Source organism: Balaenoptera physalus, assembly GCF_965194825.1.
Source record: "Balaenoptera physalus genome assembly, chromosome: 5".
Classification (NCBI taxonomy): Eukaryota; Metazoa; Chordata; class Mammalia; order Artiodactyla; family Balaenopteridae; genus Balaenoptera; species Balaenoptera physalus.
The window spans coordinates 34388306-34410907 of record NC_138884.1 but is presented as its reverse complement, the minus strand read 5'-3'; the positions used below and the strand labels follow the sequence as shown (position 1 = coordinate 34410907).

At 38.2% G+C, this 22602-nt stretch overlaps 1 protein-coding gene across 4 annotated transcripts in view; it reads left to right on the top strand.

The window, feature by feature from the left end:
* Window positions 1-22602, top strand: part of LOC309661608 (uncharacterized protein) — an 80421-nt gene that overhangs the window by 13321 nt on the left and 44498 nt on the right. For 3 of the 4 annotated variants that reach the window (XR_014264092.1, XM_082463487.1, XM_082463486.1), the window contains exon 1: window positions 1-22602. This exon is cut by the window's left edge and continues 13321 nt beyond it. Coding sequence is in view for 2 of the 4 variants with exons in the window: in XM_082463487.1 (XP_082319613.1) it covers window positions 22517-22602 (86 nt within the window). In the remaining 2 variants the exon portion in view is untranslated. The other variant, XR_014264091.1, reaches the window with a different exon arrangement.

The following is a 22602-nucleotide window of genomic DNA, read 5'->3' as shown; positions in this document are numbered from 1 at the left end:
AAGCAAGTATACGCTCTCAGAGGGAGAGCGGGCAGACAGGTGAGGAGCTGCTGCCCTGGGTTTCTCTGGCAAGCTGGTTATGAGGGGCATACAAATGAAGGGGTGGAGTATTCACTGAGGCAGGAGCAGTTTGGGGGTCGTATTCCCTGATTTTCATCCCAGCTCCACCTTCCCGAGGGGAAGATTTTTGTCCTTATTTAGCTTAGATCAGAAGTGTCATGGCGTTAGTGCATGATGGGTACTTCTTATCTGCAAGGCTAATTTTATTGTAATGATAGCACAGTAAGCAACAGGTTACATTCGGATGCGGGAGATTCCTGCCTTTCCTCACCTTTCTTTGTCTGCCTCCTGGACACTTGTCACCCAAAATGTGTGGTTTCCTGTCAGTCTGGAGGTTCCTGCTTTTCTTTGTCTGCCCATGGACCCCTGCTGTTTACCAGTTGCTTGATTTCCTGCCACCTGGCCCCTGCCCCCATTTCTCTGCTCATATCTAGCTGCCTGCCTGCTGTAACAGGAGGATGAATATATTGTGGTTTAAAGTGCTATTTAAATTGTCCCTGGTTGGATGACCAAGAAAGAACACTTCTGATAGCCTTCCCCAAGCAAGAGGGGTTAAAGAGCATCTTAGGTGGAGCTACAAGAACCAACATAAGATCCCAGATTTCCCTGAGAAGAATGTCATGTTTCAGGAAGTAGAAAGAAGGCAGAGTCAAAATTAGTAGTGGCAATGGTTTTCCTCTTTGAAGAGAACCAGGGCTCCTGACACATTCTCCAGGCTGCTCTCATCATCAGCACTAGTTTTCTTCTGACACGTATTCTGTGAACGTGCTACAGGCACTATAACCCAGGCTCTGGTTTGTTACCTAAAATGAACTGACTCACCAGGAAATGCATTTTTACTGCTCTTTTTTAGATGAGTATCACAGCTCTGTTTACAGTATAAACGTTCATCAAGGTAGCCACATTAAAAATATCATGCAAGACAACCACCAATGATAAAACATTTTAATCACATAAGTCCTTCACAAGGCGAGCACTGTAATTACCAAAGTTTTAGTATCGCCTGCATTTAAGGAGACATGCTAGGCAATAATAGATGATAATGCCCTATGACACCAATAAACCTGAAAAGGAAGAGTAGGAATGAGTCTGAAGGCAAGGAGGTTGCTGGGGAAAAGAAGTGTCTGAATCTGATAAGAAAACTGTAGCACATGCTGCATTCAAAGCAAGGGATGAGGTAAGAGGATGAACTGATGTGGGGAGAGAAAATCCAACAGCATCCACAGAGATGGAGAAAGAGCAAGGCAATGCACACTCCCCGTGTTGTGTAAGTGCTATTTTGGGGTATAGATGTTTTACTGTATTTTGGGACACTGTGGAGTTTCAAGCACCATAAGTCATTTTGTTTCTGACAATTCTTAGCTAAACACAGAGCTCGTGAAGTCCAGATATCACTAAGCCTAAAGCCAAGTTCAGCCATGAAGTTGCCTCCAATTGCTCAGCCAGAAGGTGACGAAAAGAACAAAGGGGTCAAATCGGCCAACAGAGAGGCCCTGCCCTCCCACCCACTCCTCAGCATCACAGCATCTCAGGGCTTGTAGAGGATAAGGTGAGCTCTGAAAGTACAAAGTCTCAGGGAGTCCTGGGAGGGGAAATAATGCCCCTTTCACATGTCAGATCCAGCTGCAGTTGAAGTGTGACAACTCCACTAAGTGTTAAGAATTGACTAGTTGCACAGTTGAGAAGGGGAAGGGAAATTGGAGGCATACCAGAGACTCAGAGTTGAGAATGTAGGTTTGTTACCACTTCCCTGAAGCTCAGCTAGAAGCCTGACTGGCCTATTCCAAGCAGTTCAGAGCTCCCTGTGTGCCTTCAAACCAGTCCAACATTAGAGCCCTTCCTATGGAGGGCGCTCATACAGTGGGAGAGGTCAAAGCCCCACACTAGGTGCAAAAGAAAGGTGTTAAAATGAAGTAAAAAACAGATTGGAGGTGCACTTTGGTAAAAGGTTGAGCAATTCCTTATAGTTACATACATACCTACCCATGCCAGAGCAACTCCATTCTTATACATCCAAGAAAAATGAAAACATATGTCCACACAAAGACTGATACAAGAATGTTCAAAGCAGCTTTATTCATAATAGCAAAAAACTGGTAACATCCCAAATGTCCATCAACAGGAGAATGGATAAACAAATTGTGGAGTATATACATATAATGAGACAATTCTCAGCAAAAAAAAAATGAAAAAGCAAAACAAAACAAAACTATTGACACGCACAACACATATGCATGTTACAGAAGACATTATGCTGAGCTAAAGAATCCCAACGCTAAAGAATACACATTGTGTTATTCCATTATATAAAGCTGTAGAACAGGCAAAACTCATATATAATGAAAAAAATCAGAACTGTAGTTGTTCAGGGGAGAGAGAAAGAATTGCCTGGGAGGGGGAAATTGTTGGGATGATGGAAATGTTCAATATCGCTCTTGGGGTGTGGATTTTACCAGGTATGCGTTTATCAAAATTCACTGAATTGTGTGCTTAATATTTATTTTACTGTATGTAAACTTTACCTTAAAAAAACAGTAAACAAATATTGAAGCCTAGTTAGAAGGTTTCTTTTTTACCCCTCCACAGTGGTATGGGTTACCAATTCCTACGCTAATTTCTGTGTATTCTAATCTTGAGCAAATGAGTAAATGTATTAAGGGTAATGAGATTCAAGTTTCATGTAGTTGTAGAAGAGTTACAAATACGGAAAAGAGAGAATCAGAATGTACCTTGTAGTGTTAGATTGGAATTGAAAGCACCAAGGTCATAAGGTGCTTATGCATATGACCATAAGCATAAGGTCATAGTTTTAATAGATGAATGAATATAAACAGAGATAGATAAATAGATAGATAGATAGTTTCCCAGCTCTATACATGTGAGAGGACCTAGAAGCAATGACATCCATTAACAATGAGCATATGTAGTACTTATAATATTTGGCTTCTTATTTTTTTAAATTAATTAATATATTTTATTTTTTTATTTTTGGCTGCGTTGGGTCTTTGTTGTTGTGTGCAGGCTTTCTCTAGTTGTGGTGAGTGGGGACTACTCTTCATTGTGGTGTGCGGTCTTCTCACTGTGGTGGCTTCTCTTGTTGCAGAGCAAAGGCTCTAGGCATGCCAGCTTTAGTTGTGGCACGTAGGCTCAGTAGTTGTGGCTCACGGATTCTAGAGTGCAGGCTCAGTAGTTGTGGCACACAGGCTTTGTTGTTCCGCAGCATGTGGGATCTTCTGGGACCAGGGCACAAACCCATGTCCCCTGTATTGGCAGGCAGATTCTTAACCACTGTGCCACAAGGGAAGCCCTTGGCTTCTAATTAATAGTGGCTTCTCCTTTAAAAATAAGCCAGAGATCCATGGGAAAGGTTGATTATAGAGATGGAACAGAGAAAGTACAAGATAATCCTAGAACATCTTATTATACAGAAATTCAGAAAGTGGTCAAAGAATGATGGGACTATATCAAAAGGATACAAAATCCTAATTTCTGCTTCCACTTCGACCTTAATATCAAAAACAGGCTTAATAACCTACAGTCATAGTTTTTTGTAAACTCATCAGATAGTTGAGGATAAAAAAAGCCAAAATGAACTAAAACCTAGAAAGTGGCAAGCCCTTTGTAGGAAATGCCCTACAGCTTCTATCGTCTTTTGTAGGGCAGTGGGACTAGGAAGATGCCACCATTAATGGGTTTAAGGAAAAACTAACTGAACTCTGTAAGAACTTTAAAGACTAAAGGACAGTTGGTGTGATGTTTGAATCCTGAGGAGCTCTGTCTACACCCACTCATCAGATCTTTCTCATAGGCCCTCACTAAGTGCTCATGCAAAAGATTATGAGCAGAGCAAGAGAGCTGAGACAGAACCCGTAAAACACAGGCGCTTGTTAAATGCTAGAGGAAGACAGGAGAAATGAGAGAGACTGTTCAAGGCACTGCAGGTTCTTATTCCATCCTTCTCGGAGGTTGCCCACAGCTGGAGGAAGAATAGGAGAGCCAGGAGAGACCCCTTTGAGAAGCAGGTGCCCAGGGCCTGAGAGTGTCTTTCAGCTCTTTTGCCCTCCCTGTCATAGTTAAGCCATGCTAAATCCCTACAGACATTCTGAGCATTCACTGAATATACTTCCCAGCACTCCAAAGATGCAAGAGCAAGGCAGGAGAGCAGAAAAAGATCTCTTGAACCACAAAAGTCAGGAGGCAATTGCCATAATTTGCCATGGTGGAAGTGTGTGTCTGCATCATGTCATGGCATTCCTTATAGAGGAAGGTATTGGAGTTCCAAGGAACATGAGGGCTTTGTTCCTCCTGGGAGCAGCAAAACTCTTTACCACATTTCCCCCTTGCAGGTTACCTCCTCTGAGTACAGATTCATCTTAATTACTGTCCCTTCTATTTTTATTGACCGGCTGTAGAGATTTATTGAACGATCGATGTGTACTTACCACTCCCCTATCACATTGATAATATGACTTATTACTGTCCATTTAGTCATTCCCCGATTAAGCACTCTTGAATTAAATAAGGGTGTGGTGTATATGTGGGGAGGAGTAGGAAAAGTTGGCCCTTCCTTTCTCAAGAAAGGCATTCAGTAGTATGTAACTATGTGACTTCTGATTGGCACACCAAGCTAATAAGGAGAAATTTTGGATTCCAAACTCATGCTGATCTAGGGCTAGCCTGATTAGTCTCTGTGGCCACAGGGAAAGTCCCAAACCTCACAGCCATATCATAATGAGAATCAACAGAATTTCCTCCTTCCCTGGAGAAATATTTTATAGCAATGATCCCACTGGAGGCCTGATAATCTCTTTTTCCTAGGTGAAGCCCAGTTTAGCCACAGCTGTAATCATTATTTTGGCCATAAGTCCCAGAAGCTGCAGTGTTTTCTTAGTACATCATATATAATAGGTATTAATATCTGTCTCCTGAAAAATGATTCATTGATAGCAATATCTTTGCAGTCACCTAGACACGATGGGCTGGGAATAAGGGGGTTTCCTCTGTCTGAAATCATCGTGACCCTCCACTCCCTCCATCTCCATACCGTCAGTAACCACGCCCTTTTGCTAGTTTTTAAAGTTTCCCCCATCTTCCTCTACCATTTAGTTCCTACTGAGGGCTCTCTGGTGTAGGCCTGCTATTACTTGAACTTGAAAGAAAGAGTACCTTGACGGAATTAAATGAGCTGATATTAAAAAAAAAAAAAAACAGGAAGGAAGCAATGAACAAGAAATAATTAGGTGATATAGAGATACTGAGCTGGACATTTCCAGCCACCAGCTGGCACAAAGTAGAGCTGACCATTGGCTTTTTATATCCTATAATGTTTTTAGCACTATTTTTCACAAATCTCTATGAGACATATTCTCAATAATATTTGTTAACTGAATGACCTCTACTATGTATGTACAGAAGTGACAGCACACAGCTTTTACTGAAACTAAAAGAGGAAACCACTTTATGTTGTTGTTTTTTTTTTTTTTTTACTTTATTATTTATTGATTTATTTTTGGCTGTGTTGGGTCTTCGTTGCTGCGCGGGCTTTCTCTAGTTGCAGTGAGTGGGGCCTACTCTTCGTTGCAGTGTGCGGGCTTCTCATTGCAGTGGCTTCTCTTGTTGCAGAGCATGGGCTCTAGGCACGCAGGCTTCAGTAGTTGTGGCTCGTGGACTCTAGAGTGCAGGCTCAGTAGTTGTGGCGCATGGGCTTAGTTGCTCCGCAGCATGTGGGATCTTCCCAGACCAGGGTTCGAACCCATGTCCCCTGCATTGGCAGGCGGATTCTTAACCACTATACCACCAGGGAAGTCGCTATGTTGGTTTTTAAAAATTTTATTCAGCACACTTTTCACACCCCCCAACACACACACACACACACACACACACACACACACACACACACACGGTAATATATAAAGATCTAGGACTTTGAGATCAGACAAACTTGATTTCTAATCCAGTTCTCTCCTTATTACATTTGTGACCTTGAGAAAGTCACTTAATCTCTGTAAGGTCTAGTTTTCTTGTCTATAAACACGATTAGATGAGATAATGTAAAATTCACTTACAAAAGTTAGATATTATTCTACTTCTTTCTAGTATTTTATTTATGTTTATATAAATTATTCCCTCAAAATGTTAGTATGATTTTATATTGGCCACATATAAAACATGTTGAAAACTTTCCAGAAGTTAGTTTTCCATTAAGCACATGGCCACATGGATACAGTTCTCATGAGTAAGATTGTGCCACTATCCTCAAATAATCTCACCCCAATTTTCAACCATGGCTGCCTGTACTCAGAGAAGGTGCACACACATGGGAAAAATATTCTACTCAAGGTTTTCACAGACTTGCACTCATCTTCCTTAGATCACATGGTGTATATCCCAGTGATCCAGGAACAAATTACCACCAATGGCTAATATCCTGCATTTACTGTGCTGGAGACAGCATCCACCTTTATCCATGGGATGCCCTCAGGGCTTCACAGAGCCACTTTGGGGGCTCATTCCTATTCCAGAGAACCATAAAGAGATGGTGAGAGAAAGCAACTTTCCTGACTCACCCTGCTACCAATATGTTCCATCTCTCAGAGTAGTTAAGGGCAAAGTGTCTGGAGCCAGATGCCTGAATTCAAATCCTGGCTCTGCTCATTACTTCGTCTATGACTTTGGGGAAAATTGTTTAGTCTCTCTGTGCCTTAGTTTTCTTATCTGCAAAATGGAGATATTTGTAGAACCTACCTCAAGGTGTATTGTAAGGATCACATGAACCAATATATTTAAAGCACATAGTCCACACCTGGCACACTGGAAATGCTCATTGCAAGGTTTGGTAGACTTGGTGAATGTCCTGAGAAAGACCAGGCTCTACCTGAAGAGACTTAAAATCCTGGCCCACTATTGACTCACAGCACAGGCTGGTCATTTCTTAGCTCAAGAAATGAGGGTGTTAATAAGTCTGTGGGTGTTAATAAGTACCTGTATCCATACCAGGAAGCATTGCTGTGCCTGCCTAATCTTCTCACCTTTTGTTAATATATTTCTGGAGCACAGGGACCAGAGGGTGTGTCATGGATATTAGTGGCACCAAATACCTATGCAAGTTAATTCATTCACACAAAGGACAGAGAAATACAAATACTATAGGTGCAAACAGCGGTCTGTAGGGCTGACCTAATTTTTCTTTTTTTTTTTTTTTTCCAAAGGTTTTGTATTTAGGTTTAGAATAGAGATTTGTGGCCTGAGGGAAGGCCATGCCCAAGGAAGTTGGTTGCTGGTGTTCAGTAGATGGTGGGAAGGTCTTGACCACCATGAGTCTCTTCTGGCAAATGTGACAGAAAATTGCTGTCTTTACCTTCTTCTCAACATCATGACACTATCCTGCACACATTCATGAGTATTAGATGGGGACTGTCCCTTTATACTCAGGAGAGTTGCTACTCAGAAATGTCTCACAGAGTGACAAGTCAGATCCTGGCAGTCCTCCTCTAGAAGGGTGTTTGAGGGGGAGGTCAAGTTTTTTAAAAGTTGATTTTGGATTTTAAATGTCCTCCCCACAAAAAGAAAAATGTTCCTTCCTTTAGAGGTAAATGATAACTATACTCATATTTGAATTCTTTTTTGAAGAGATAAAGATAGATAATAGATACATTAGATAGATAGATAGATAGATAGATAGATAGATAGATAGATAGATAGATAGATGATAGGCAGACGATAGATAGGTAGACAGGTTGGTAGGGAGATAGATACTAGATATACAAAGTCTATACTTATATACTCTTTAGTGTGCATGTATGCATGTATGTATACATCTATGTATATTATGTATATGTTAATGTTATTTATAGCTATGTATGTATTTCAGAATGGGAGAACTACACAGTTATCTAGGGTTTGGTTGATCCTTGGTCTACGAGGCCTTTAGTATTCAACAACAGGGTGTTTCAGAGAGGACCTGACCTTAATGAGGAAGAATAGGAAAACAAAGAAAATAAAACACAAGCAGGCAATGTAAAAGCCAAGAGAAAGTGATGGAGTCCACATTCAGACAGGAAACGTGAAGTGTTAACTGCAAAATCAAGGTCACAGGCATCCTACCACAGCATTTTGATAGTTCATTTATCATTGCCCACTTGTGAAGTGGAATAAAGAACAAAATGGCTTATGACTGGTATTGCTGGAAGTAAAATGGCCTAGAACATATTTTAATAAGAAAAAATAGACTCCAATAGCAGAAAAATGTAAAGAGAAAACACAAATCACTCAGTAACTAACCACAGTAAATAAGCTCCAGCCAATGTGGATAATTCTGGGAAATAAGGGGCAAAAGCATAAAGAAAAACATACAAACCTGTTCAAGAGAAAATGCCATCCTTTGTTATTAGAAGAAGGGGTTGGGCATGGGAATTGAAAATCCAGAAAGTTCACTTGTCTATTTTTGTTGTTTTAATCCAGGGCAAAATAACCCCTTAGTTTAATGTAGTTCAACTAACAGATATCAAACAATACATATAAAAAGCGAGAGGCTACAGCTTTTGAAGAAAACATGAATAGATAACAAGAACTAGACACTTAAAAAAGACTCCTGGGGAGAGGAAGTGACTATATCCTTCTTTGAAGGAAGCTTCTCCTTTTATTTCATTGAGTTAGTAGTGTTGGGAGAAAACACTGTAAAAACTTTAATGAAGCAATAAAACTCACTTTGAAACCTTCTGCATATGCTTTGTTTTTCTCACCGAGCAGCTCACAATTACATCCATGTAAAAAAGAAACAGCCCCGGTAACTGACCTATGATTGCTTATTAAACATTTACCTTAGTGACCACATATAAAACAGTCAAATATAAAAGGAACTCTCAATTTCACAATTTATCTAGTGCACAAATGGCAGCTCCAAACTGCTAAATGGGCAAGGGACCAAAAGAGAAGTGCTCCCTGAGACTTTGAAATCCAACGTCCCCTTGTCTAAAAATGTTTTAAGAGTATAAATTGGCAGCGATCTACACATTGCCTGAGAGCACTCCACCTTCACTCCAAATCTATGTAGATCACCTTTGAGCACAGCTTCCTCTCCAGGTTTATGCTCCTACCAAAGCCATGCTCTCCTAGGTCACAGTGCTTTCCACATAGCTTCCCTTCTTGCTGCAACGTGCAGCTTCAATCCCATCTCCTCTACAAGGATTCCCTTCGTTTAATTGAATGGCAATGATATATTGGGTTGGCCAAAAAGTGCCATTGGTTTTTAAGTAAAAATAAAAGACAAATTGTTCATTTTGACCAGGAACTTTATTAAACAACGTATTCACCATTTTGTTCCACTACGTTCTGCCATTTATCAGGCTACTTCATATTTCCATCTTCCCAAAACTTTTTATCTTTTTGAGCAAAGAACTGTTCCAGTTGCATTTTACAGACTTCCAGAGAGTTGAAATTTTTTCCATTAAGAGAATTTTGTAAAGACAGAAATCAATGGAAATCTGAAGGTGCAATGTCTGGTGAATACGATGGTTGAATCAGAACTTCCCAGCCAAGCTGTAACAGTTTTTGCCTGGTCATCAAAGAAACGTGTGGTCATGTATTATCCTGATGGAAGATTATGAGTTTTCTGTTGACTAATTCTGGATGCTTTTCATCGAGTGCTGCTTTCAGCTGGTCTAATTGGGAGCAGTACTTGTTGGAATTAATCGTTTGGTTTTCTGGAAGGAGCTAGTAATAGAGGATTCCCTTCCAATCCCACCATACACACAACATCACCTTCTTTGGATAAAGACCGGCCTTTGGTGTGGTTGGTGGTGGTTCATTTCACTTGCCCCACAATCTCTTCCATTCCACATTATTGTACAGTATCCACTTTTTAACTCCTGTCACAATTTGTTTTAAAAACAGAACGTTTCGTTACGTTTAAGTAGAGAATCACATGTGTAAATGCGGTCAAGAAGGTTTTTTTCGCTTAACTTATGTGGAACCCAAAACATCAAAGCTATTCACATAACCAAGCTGGTGCAAAGGATTTTCAATGCTTGATTTGGATATTTTGAGTATGTCAGCTATTTCCCACGTGGTATAACATTGATTGTTCTCAATTAATGTCTCAATTTGATCGCTATCAACTTCAACTGGTCTACCTGACCGTGGAGCATCATCCAGAGAGAAATCTCCAGCACAAAACTTCACAAACCACTTTTGACACGTTTGATCAGTCACAGCACCTCTCCATACACTGCACAAATCTTTTTTTGTGTTTCAGTTGCATTTTTACCTTTCTTGAAGTAATAAAGCATAACATGCCGAAAATATTGCTTTTTTTCTTCCATCTTCAATATTAAAATGACTACACAAAAATTCACCAATTTTGATGTCTTTTTTAAAATGTATGCTGATATGACAGATGTCACATGCAATCTAACAAAACTGTTTCGAATGAAGTTAAAGACAAGTTAGTGACTACAGCCATCTTATGGAAAAAACCGAATGAACTTTTTGGCCAACCCAATATATATTTCTAACAAGCTAACATAAGCAAGAACTTTTAGCTGTCATCACCAGTAAGATGACCCACAGGATAAATTACTATTGTATATTTGTTTATGTACCATGAGGACAGATGCTATGTTTTTCTTTCAACTCTACAAAGAAGGTATTACAGTATCAAAGGCCCTCGATGCCAGATGATGATGTTAAATTTCCTCTGGTAATGGGTAATAAAGAAGGAAAATAGGTGGAGGGTGGGGGAATTGGACCATTAATTGATTAAAAGTGTAGAAGTAATATATACATGACATATATCATAAGACATATATATATATATATATATATATAAAATCTTAGTTTTCTAGCTATAATAGATTACAGTCTATAAGTTATTTAATTTTCATACCACAAACTTCAATTATATTTCTAGGTGTAATTTTATGTGTAAGTTTATAGTATACCATTTTTGTTTCACTAAAAATGATCTTGATCATCATTATATTGTGTAGGGTCAAATACTAAGTATCCTAAAATAGCCATTGGTAGACTTTTCCCCCACTCTTGTAGCTCTCTTCTCTATGAAGTCCAATTGGCTTAAAGTTACAAATGCCTCTCTTGACTATTTCTTTTTCTATTGGCTCTTTTCCAGTCTAAACTTACCTCTATTTTTTTTTTTTCTCATTATGAAAGTGAGATTCACCTTTCCTAGTTACTGGGTACTCCAGATAAGAAATAGAATTTGGATTGGGAAAATATGGGCTATAAATGGGGATTCATGGATTTTTCCCCCTTGAAATTTAAGTTCTTCAGACAAAACACAAAAGGTCTTTATTTCCAAGTTCTTTAAGGATTTTTTCCCCTGGATTTATATTCTACGTCCATATTTTCAAGACAATAGCTGTGGCTCTCTTCGTCAAGTCCTATGATATAATTGACTAATATTTCCACTATCTACTTAAAGTGTTCTGTGAAAGTGTCATGGCGTTTCAAGTATCCAATATTAGCTATTGATTTAAGGGAAATTTCTGGCACTTTTTTTTTTGCCTTAGTGGTTCATTACCAAGTCAAATTTACAAACTAATTCCATTGAATTTACCACACTTCTATGTTGGGAATTAATAACATTCCCTTCTATTTGAGAAACCATTTCTTCCAGCTACTTGACAATTGTGGTTGCTGCTGTGTCCAGTGAAATACCACTAAACTAAGAAAGTATGTTTCTATCTCTAAATTAAAATTCAAAAAAAAACCTTCAATCTAGAAAAAAATAAAGATAATAGAAATAAGAACACCCCCCGCCCCAATTTTTTCTTTCTGCATTCTGCTGAAGAGTTTCCCATCCTTCACAATACTGTCAAGAGCACTGGCAATGCTACATGGGTCAACTTGTTTCTACTCTAGCTCTACACTTGATTTTAGAAAATAAGTGAGCAATGGAGGAAGCCACTAGTTTTGTCTTTCAAAATGGTCTCTCTCAGAGGTGCAGCCACACCCAACATGAGAGCAACTGTCTGTCTGAAAATGGCAGCTGTTTTGAAGTGAGATTCAGCTGAATATTCTCGTATGAGATTTCATCATTAACGACAGTGTTATTTACTTATATGGTGAGGAAAAGTGCAAGAGGAATTCTGCAGCATGTGACCTGTAAATCCTTTTACTTCACCTGACATATTTGCTCCATTTGGGGCTTCTTGACCTGACCAAGAGCAACATCAACCAGTGTTTGATTTTTCCAAATTCTCTGATCATTTTTCCCAGTCTGTCTTGTGTCCCATAACTTTTGAAAGTTCAAAAGACCAATAAACCTGTTCTCTAATTGTTTATCATCTTGTCCTTACTGATTGCATTTAGGACAATAAAACTTTATGTTTCCCATAGTATTGGTACTCCCTGACAAGTAATGTTAAGCACTCAAGAAATATACTAGAAAAAGCTGTGTAGAATATTTCTAAAAATAATCTCCAAGTTACTAGCAAATGGACCAGTTTGGTTTGATATGGTTTCAGAACATAGGAAAAGTTATAAATCCTATATGAAAGAACACATAGAGGAGGCCAACAACGAAGATCAAGAACTAATTTAATTAAGAGATACAAACCTCCAGTTACAAAATAAATGAGTCACAGGGATGAAATATACAGCATGGGGAATATAGTCAATTATATTGTAATATCTTTGTATGGTGACAGATGGTAACTAGACTTATCATGATGATCATTTTGTAATGTATAGAAATATTGAATCACTATGTCGTGCACCTGGAACTAACATAGTATTGTAGGACAATTATACTTCAATTACAAAAAAAAATATGTAGACACTGGGAAGAAATGCATCAACATGCTAACGGTGGTTATCTCTGGGGGTGGTGATTATGGGTGATTGTTATTTTTTATTCTATGCTTTATGTATTTCTAGTTGTCTGTAATGAACATGTATTGCTTATAAAAGTAAAAAAACAATGCATCATTAAAAATGGAAAAAAAAGACCTAATTGAATTAGAAGGAAAAAGGTAGGAGAAATGGAATCATTTATAGAAGACAGGCTTAATCAGTGCTACTTGAGACATGCACTCCATGTATGTGTGAAATGTATTTCTTCACAGAATCATAGAAGAAAATGTGCAGCTAGAATGCTCCTTTGAGTTTTTCTAGTCCCAACCTATTTAGGCACCAAGGAGTTAACATGGGTTGTTTTTTTAGCTACGTTTGGGAACTCTCCAATCAACTTTGATTATCTTTGTGATTTGCTATCTCAGGGCAAAATGTACTTTCCCTATTCTTTGGTTAATGTATATTTAAGGGTTTTCAGAAGAAAATCATAAAACTAACAGACCCACTTAACTGAATATTGTGCCTTTCCTCTAAAGAAACCAAAAGATTTTCTCCTCATTTCTCCTTAAACAAATAACGTGATTTAATATATGAGAAAAAGGTACCATTATTCTTCTTTTATAAATGTAGAACCAAGGCCCAGGGAAATGAAGCAAAAATCATACCATTCTTTTTTTCAGAAAATGAATCTTCTCACATAAAGCTATACTTGCACGTTTAGTATCTTCCTCAGTCATTGTCATGAATTTATAGTGAATTTCATAACTATGCTAACACTCTCATTCTTACCTAATCCTTCTTGGATACTTTGGATATACTTTGATGTACTATATTATACATACACATGTATATCAATACATGTGCACACACACACATATAAATGGCCTTTTGGAATTTGCACTGCTGTGTTCATGCTGACCAATTTCATCAGCATTCTCATTTTGAGCATTATAAATCCACATAATGACTGGCAAGGATTAGAAGTTCAGTCTGTGATCAAGAAACAAAGAAAAGCTTACTGGCCCACACTGAGATCAAATGGGTAAACTTAGTCTCATTACTGTCTTTGTTAATAAAGCTAACCAATTGCCCTAAGACAGAAACACAACAAAAGGTAAATTCAATGCATCTAATATCTAACTAGTAGCTCTCAAATTTATCAAGTGGTACTATAAACTATACATTGAGATTTACCACTAATAATTACTAAATTTTGTGGATCATTCATTTCAAGACCTCAATCTTTAAACAAAATTAATTTATATTTTGTTACAAATCTGCTACTTATAATTCTACTCATTGGTCTGTTTCAAACTGAGTTTCTCTGATTTGAGGATTTTCACGCTACAGACAGTGGTAACTAAGGCATTTAGAAAATGTAAGTACTTACTCAAAGTCAGACTTTAATAAAATGGTAAGCTGCCATAATTTGAATCCATTTTAGTTTGATTTAATTTAAAGTTGTTCATTTTAGCTCGCATACAATTAATTCCCAAGAAATTAGCAAGTGCTAATGAATGATTACTATGTGTTAAGCACAGACTAAGCTCTAAGTAATTTTATTAACTTATTTAGACTTCATAAATACCCCCCCCCCATTTTATAGATGAGAAAATCAGTAACCTGGAGTTAAAGATACAATGTAGTTCATACCTATAACTAAAACTTGGCCTATATGTAGGCAATTAGCGGATCACCTACAGAGTTTAAGGGCATTATTTACAAGCACATGCTTCCACACACCCCTGACTTACATGGGCATGCTATTCCATCACTAGAGAGTAAGTCCTTTGAGCTAAAGCATCATGTCTTCTGTATTCACAGCTAAAATATAAAGGATAATAAAGCAGGTAACACACTATCTTAAGTCAGGCACACCAGAAGCAGAGCCCAACAAGAATTTATGTGGAAGAGATGTATATACTTCCAGGGGATATCAGAAAGGATGGGGGGACAGGAGAGGCACAGGGAGGAGGCCAAGCATTCTGCATGCCTGATCGACAGGGGAACCCTGAAGGATAAGCTTTGTCTCAGTGTTGTCTGACCCAAGCTGAGAAAGCTGGCCTTTCATAATCCTATATTCCTCAGCTGTTCTTTAAAGCCTACTCCAGAAGAGTGTAAATCTCTGCAAGGTCTCCCCACTGCAGAATTCCCTGAAATTAAAAAAAAAAAAAAAAGAGCCAAAGACTTTAACAGACCCCTTACCAAATAAGATGTACAAATGGCAAACAAGCACATGAAAAAATGCTCCACATCATATGTCATCAGGGAAATGCAAATTAAAACAACAAGATACTACTATACACCTATTAGAATTGCCAAAATCCAGAACACTGACAACATCAAGTGCTGGTGAGAGTGTGGGGTAACAGGAACACTTATTAATTGCTGCTGGGAATGCAAAATGGTACAGCCACTCTGGAAGATAGTTTAGCAGTTTCTTATAAACTAAACATACTCTTACCATGTGATCCAGCAATCATGCTCCTTGTTATTTACTGAAAGAAGTTGGAAACATGTTCACACAAACACTTGCACACAGATAGTTATAGCAGCTTTATTCATAATTGTTAAAATTTGGAGGCAACCACAATGTCCTTCATCGTAGATAAACTGTGTACATGCAGAAAATGGAATATTATTCAGTGCTCAAAAGAAATGGGCTAGGGCTTCCCTGGTGGTGCAGTGGTTGAGAGTCTGCCTGCCGGTGCGGGGGACGCGGGTTCGAGCCCTGGTCTGGGAGGATCCCACATGCCGCGGAGCAACTGGGCCCGTGAGCCACAACTACTGAGCCTGCGCTTCTGGAGCTTGTGCTCCGCAACAGGAGAGGCCGCGATAGTGAGAGGCCCGCGCACCGTGATGAGGAGTGGCCCCCGCTTGCCGCAACTAGAGAAAGCCCTCGCACAGAAACGAAGACCCAACACAGCCATAAATAAATAAATAAATAAATAAATAAATAAATAAATAAATAAATAAATAAATAATAAAAATAAAGGAATTCCTTTAAAAAAAAAAAAGAAATGAACTATCAAGCCATGAATAGACAAGGCAGAAATATAAATGCATATTGCTAAGTGAAAGAAGTCAATCCAAAGAGACTATACACTGTATGTTTCCAATTACATGACATTCTGGAAAAGGAAAAATTATGGAGATAATAAAAGGATCAGTGTCACCAAGGGTTGAGAGTGGGGGAGAAGAATGAATAGGTGGAGAACAGGGGATTTTTAGGGTAGTGAAACTAGTCTGTTTGATGCTATAATGGTGGATACCTGTCATTATACATTTGTCCAAACACATGGAATGTACAATACCAAGAGTGAACTTTAACACAATCTGTGGACTTTGTGTGATAATGATGTATCAATGTAGGTTCATCAATTGTAATAAATGTACCACTCTGGTGGGTGATGTGACAATGGTGGAGAATAGGGGTTATGTGAGAAATCTCTGTACATTCTCCTCAATTTTACTGTGAACCTTAAAATGCTCTAAAAATTAATCTCAATTAAAAAATTTTAAAAACAACCCAAAATTCAAAAATTGCTCTTTTTCACTTTTAACTAATCTTTAAAAAAATGTTTTCTGGCCAAATATATCTATAATAACTGCTCTTCTGAGAAGTCAACATTTACAGCTGTTTGTTTCCTTACTCTTGAAATCTCAAATTATGGAAATGTTATAGAGTTTATATGATGGTGGGAAAAAATATACTTTGTACCTGCTTTCAGAAACTCTGTTCCATGTTCACATTAATCATGTTTGGGATGATTTATTTCTGCATTCATGCTGGCCAATTTTATTAGTGTTTGGTTTGGCTGAATGGAAGAAAATCTGCTTTCTATTTCACCTCTGTAAAAAGAAGAATTAGATTTGTGCTAAATTATATAAAGTTTATAGCTCTGCTTTGTCCCCAGTATCAGGCACTTCCATATTCATCTTTCTTCTATATTCTCCCTCTACAGCATCCTCTAGAAAAAGTCTCTTGATCTAGGTCTGCTCAAGTAATGCCTTTGGTTTGTTTTCCAAACTCTTCAGAATCTTTAGCACCTACAACAGGAACGTTTCATGTTCACCATATGGATCTTGTCACAACCATTCCCCACTTTAGTACTTAGTGTTCATTGCTGGCCTCAAATACTTTTACTATTGAGACTGCTCCCTTCATGCTCACCATCCTCTACACTGCCACCATTAGCCTGGCCCCCTGCACAGCCCCAAAAGCCACCTTCCTTTGACCACTGACACACTAATGGCCCATTATTCCCAAAAACAGCCACATTCTTTTATACCACAAAGCGAACGCCCTTCATCTTTGCAACCGCTGTTCAACTTTAAACATTCAGAAAGTTTTCCCAACTTCCTCCCCAAAAATATTGCCTCAAACTTTGCAAAATGGTCAACAGCACGTTTCTTTCATAACCACTACTACTCCGGCCTCCCTGAGGGCAGGAGTTCACATTCAGCAATTCCTAAATTCCTAATACAAGATAAGAGTCCATCAGCCTGAGCAGTAAATTACTCTTGGATTTACTATGTCATTTTGGTCATACTATTTTGATTTTCTTTTTCAGGTGGGCGTACTTCTGAGATAGAATTTCAGAGGTTCCCACACTCCACTTCCAATGTTCAAACTTCCACCATTTTCCAGCACTTCTGCCGAAGAGCAAATAGTTTAATGAAAATCCCATCTCTCTGCTATATATTTGTATACCTACAATGTTTCAACCTTGTGACAAATATTTGGCTAAATTTGGTCCCTACCTTATAGTAGATCCATGTGAATAATCAAAGGTAGGTCTAGCTTCAATTAACTCGAAAGTTATAAGCTATAAAATTGCTGGCCAAGTTCCTGACTTTAAATGGTTCAGGCTATTTTAAATCATATGGATGAAGAGTAAGACATCAATCTTCTGGATACTTAGTCTACGAGAGAGCAGTGGTTAAGATTTTAAGCTAAATTTTTTAATATTCTCTACAGATATCCCTGCTGCTATAGACTCAAATGTATAAAGAGATTTGAAGTTTCCAGCAGCACATTGAATATAATGTTTTCCTTTTCTCACATTCCTTTATGTCCTACTTCATCTGGCAAATAATTGGGGACAAGAACTATTGTTCTGTGGTTGTGTAAGAAGCTGGTTCTTGTAGAATGGGTAAGAGGAGAGGGCCATGGATTTTATTGTATTGATTTGGAGCTTAGACTTTGAAGTTTGATGCGACCTAAAGTCCTGGCTCTCGCCCTGAGCCCAGGGCAAGTTCTTTAGCATCTCTATACTTTTGTTTCCTTATCTGTTAAATAAGGACAACACTAGTACCCATTTCACAAGGTTTTATAAGTATTAAATGAGGTAATGGATGTAAAGTATGTAACTTGGTGCTTAGATAAATCAATGATTAGTAAATGTAAATTACTATTATTATTGTCACCACCTTTATTCCATATGCTCTATATATTCAAATCTCAGTGAAGCTCTAAGCAAAACATGGTGGAATAAAGGAACTACGAAAACTGTTGATGGAAAGAAAACCCAACCAAATAAATAACTTATTTCCACAAAATAAAGATCAGAAGCTTGATACATACTCATTAGGTAGGTTGACTATATAATTTATCATCCTAATTGGGACCCTTTGGAGACTGAAGGGAATGCTATTAGTAATTACTCCAGGACAAAAGCATAAACAAAAACCATCAATGGTTGAACCAGGAGTTAGGGTCACCCTTTTGTTAGCACACTCTGATTTCTGGTATTCTAAAATGAAAGAGACAGGAAAAACAACATTCAGCTCTGAGATTTTCTATGTGTTATAATCCTTGTATCCCTTGGTAGTAGAGAGAAAATAGTCGAAGTCCCCCCAAATTACCAAGGTACAGTTAAACATCTAGAAACACAGAATGAAATTCAAAATAATGAATTTGTAGAAAGGATGCAAATTTTAACATCAAAACTGGGTCAAGTTCTAGTTTTGCATTTAAATCGCCATGCTACTTGAGGAAGTCAGAATCTCTGACCCCTTGTCTATCACCTGTGGATAGGAATGATGGCGGTGATAATAATAAATCTACCCAGTCATTAGGATATATAAAAAGCTGCATTATATATTATAAAGCAATAAACAATAGTTATTACCTGAATGAGTTATTTTGGGGTATTTCTTGAAAATCCTAACATGATTCTCTTCCTTTGGGATATGAAGAGAAAAGCAAGAAGCTTGTTTATGAAATGCAAGAACTCTAAGAATAATAGCAATACAGAAGTCTCTACCTTACAATGGTGATTGCTGAGCTGATCCTAGAATCGTTTAGTTATTATTAAAACTTTATGTCCTTCAACAAAATGTGGCAACTGACTCAATAAATATTGTGGATTCACTTTTTCTTAAAGCATGTCTTAAAAATAATTAAACCAATAAGAAATAAATCTTTTTTTAAGAGACTAGGTTTTCAGTGGTTTAATTCAAACAGAACCTGTGGGTAGATTAGGGGGAACTAGGTAGAAATGTTTCCTGTGCCTCTATTTCTTCTAATTCCATGGTTTTCAATTCTACAAAATATTTGAATTGCCTAAGGGGCTTTTATTATTATTTATTTATTTATTTATTTATTTTGTTAACATCTTCATTGGAGTATAATCGCTTTACAATGTTGTGTTAGTTTCTGCTGTATAACAAAGTGAATCAGCTATACTATACATATATCTCCATATCCCCTCCTTCTTGTGTCTCCCTCCCATCCTCCCTATCCCACCCCTCTAGGTGGTCACAAAGCACTGAGCTGATCTCCCTGTGCTATGCAGCTGCTTCTCACTAGCTATCTATTTTACATTTGGTAGTGTATATATGTCCATGCCGCTCTCTCACTTCATCCCAGCTTACCCTTCCCCTCCCCATGTCCTCAAGTCCATTCTCTACATCTGAATCCTGTCCTGCCTAAAGGGCTTTTAAACACTGAAGATCCCCTCCCTAACCAATTAAATTAAACCAATTAAATCCTAATCTCTGAGCTGTGGGGCCTGTGTTGGTATTTTGTGAAAACTACTGAGGTGATTCTGATGGGCAAGGGGAGGCTGATGTCTTGATTCAGTGGCCACAAGTGAGAAGAAGACACCTTGGAGGAACATTTTATCCCTGTATCCCTCAAGGCATTGTTCCTTTAATCCACCTCCATCAACTCTTTCTTAACCCCTCAGGCCCCAGAATCCCAGCACCTTAAACTTCTCTTTCTCTTTACTTTGTTCTAATCAAGTCCCATGAAAAGTAAAGTCTCTGATAAATCCATTCACATCAAAGGGTAATCGTTGATAAAACAAAGTATTCATCCTCCTAATGGTGTTTACATTTTAACAATGAATTGAACTTAAAGGTAAAGAAAGAACACATGGAAGGTGAAAATAGAGACATCAGGCCAGTATGTCAGAAAGTGATTTCTGAGCATTTCTGGACCTTTCCAGGATTCCAGAAATCACATCAAGGATGTGGTACTCCATTTGCCTGGGCCTAACTCTAAAAAGTTGACGTAGGTATCAGTTCATGGACAAAACAAATAGTCCAACTTAAAGAACTAACATAATATGTGATTCATACCTTTCATTTCCCAAACACTGTTGCGTGTTTTCATGTTATCGTCAATCCCATAACTCTGATGGAAAGTTAGGAACTGTTATTCTCATTTTACTTATGAGAAATGAGGCCAGAGAGGTGAAGTCATTCCTGCAGATACAGATAAAGGGTTGTCACCTCAATCTGACTTCACGCCCCAGCTCTTCCCAGGTTTCTTCTCCAAAGGTGATCATTGCTTTAGAAATGATTAAGGCCACAATAAAGGGAGTTCAGAACAACAAAAAAAGAAAACCTGTTAGAGAGGTTGGTAACCCCTGTAGAAGAAATTTAGAGCTTTTTCTTTTTTTGTTTTCTGTAATTTAAAGCCTGTTATCATGGGGAAATGCAAACAAGTTCAATCCAAAAAATATTTACTAGCGTATTCAACCTCTACTGTTTCTGCTGTCACTTCAGATGTCATGGGGACATCAGTAAATACCCACAAGTTGCCCTTGGCAGGAAAAGCCTTTGTGGTGAAATTGTAAGTGTCACATTTAGTGCGATCTTGTAAGGGCAGAAGCAAGAATCTGCATCATCTCAGGAGTAAAGAGGGAAGTGACTGATTTGTATATTCTATATACCTATGCCAATCCGTTAAAGAACCTCTGGGTACACTTAATAATGTATTGGTTTGATATTTTAGAGAACATATCATCCATTCACCCAGGTGAATAGTTTATGCCAAACAAGTCATCTAGAATCTTGGCATATTGATCATTTTTAAGGATAACTCAGTGACTGGAAAATGAGTGGAAATAATTTGTTAGAGGGCAAATTGTGTTCTTATTTTTTAATGATGATTTAGAATTTTGTATTTAGGCACCTGATACTGAATTTCTTAGTGTTCGTTGCTAAAAACTTAGATTTTAAAATAACATAAGATGAACTATGTTTAGGTGTTAGATTACATTGTAAGATTAATGTGCACATATAAGGATGGAAATTGCTAGAAGGAATTATTTTGAAGGAAGAAGGAAGAGGAAAAGAGACAGAAAAGAGAAAGGAAGAGGAATAAAAAAAGAGTACCTGATGAGCAAAAAATAAGTTTCTCACATCATACCTTCCTTTTGTCCAAGAAAGATAAAAGTTAAGTTTGAAGAAGAAAAAATAGCTTTGATCTTGTTTCCAGTAGGGAAAAGGTGGATAGACAACCTAGATGGAAGACCCAGAGACAGAGTAAGCTTTACTCTCAAGGAGAGAGGAAAAAGATGGTATAGAAAATGACAAAATTTAAGCAGTCGATATAAGTAGATAGAAATGGAGCGTGTGGCAAATCCACAGAGAGTACTGAAATGAGCAGGAAAAACAATTTCAAATTGTATAAAGACATAAAAAGACAGTAAAGTGGAAGTAATGTTGATTCGTCATGATGTAGCATAAGCTACATCACTGAGCATGAGCTTGTAGCAGCAGCTAGAGGAGGAAACCATTGAGTAAGCAATGACAGAAATCTCAGTGATATATCGCAAAGCAAATGGCCTTAGGAAGGACCAGATGAGAACCAGACATCAGGGAACATACTGGAATGAACAAGTGGCAGGGGGCCAGCCATAAACGTGCTTAGTCTTGGTGGCAGTTGAGCCTTCAGTGACGACTCACAATCTTTATATGGGGGCAAAACATGAGCCTGATGCCCTTAAAAGTCAATTAAGTTCTTCAGCCCAAAGAAAAAAAACACACGTTACCCAATACGCAAACAGTGCTGAAAGTTCACTTCCTCTTAAAGCTACTCGCTCAGGATAGCATTACTCTACAGCCAGGCACTGAGGTCAGGAAGTAGTTTATTTTCACTGAAACTGAAGGAGGAAGTTAGAAAAACGGCTGCAACTAGATCAGTTCGGGAAAGCCAGGTACGAATAAAGAGAGCAAGTTTTTACTTTCTCTTTTGAGAAGGCCAGCTCAGATTTGCTGCGAGCTAAATTTTGCACATCAATAAAAGACAAAAACCCCAGCAGTATTCATCTATACTCAGTATGAAAGACGGAAGCTGAATTGGTAATGGAGGCTTTTCTGTGTCGGAGGGCAAAGTTAGCTGTAGGAGGCTATGCGGCTCTCAGTGAGACCACTTGAAAAACCGAAGAAAAATAGACGGAATAGATTGAATCACTGGATTTCTCCAAGTAGGAGTGG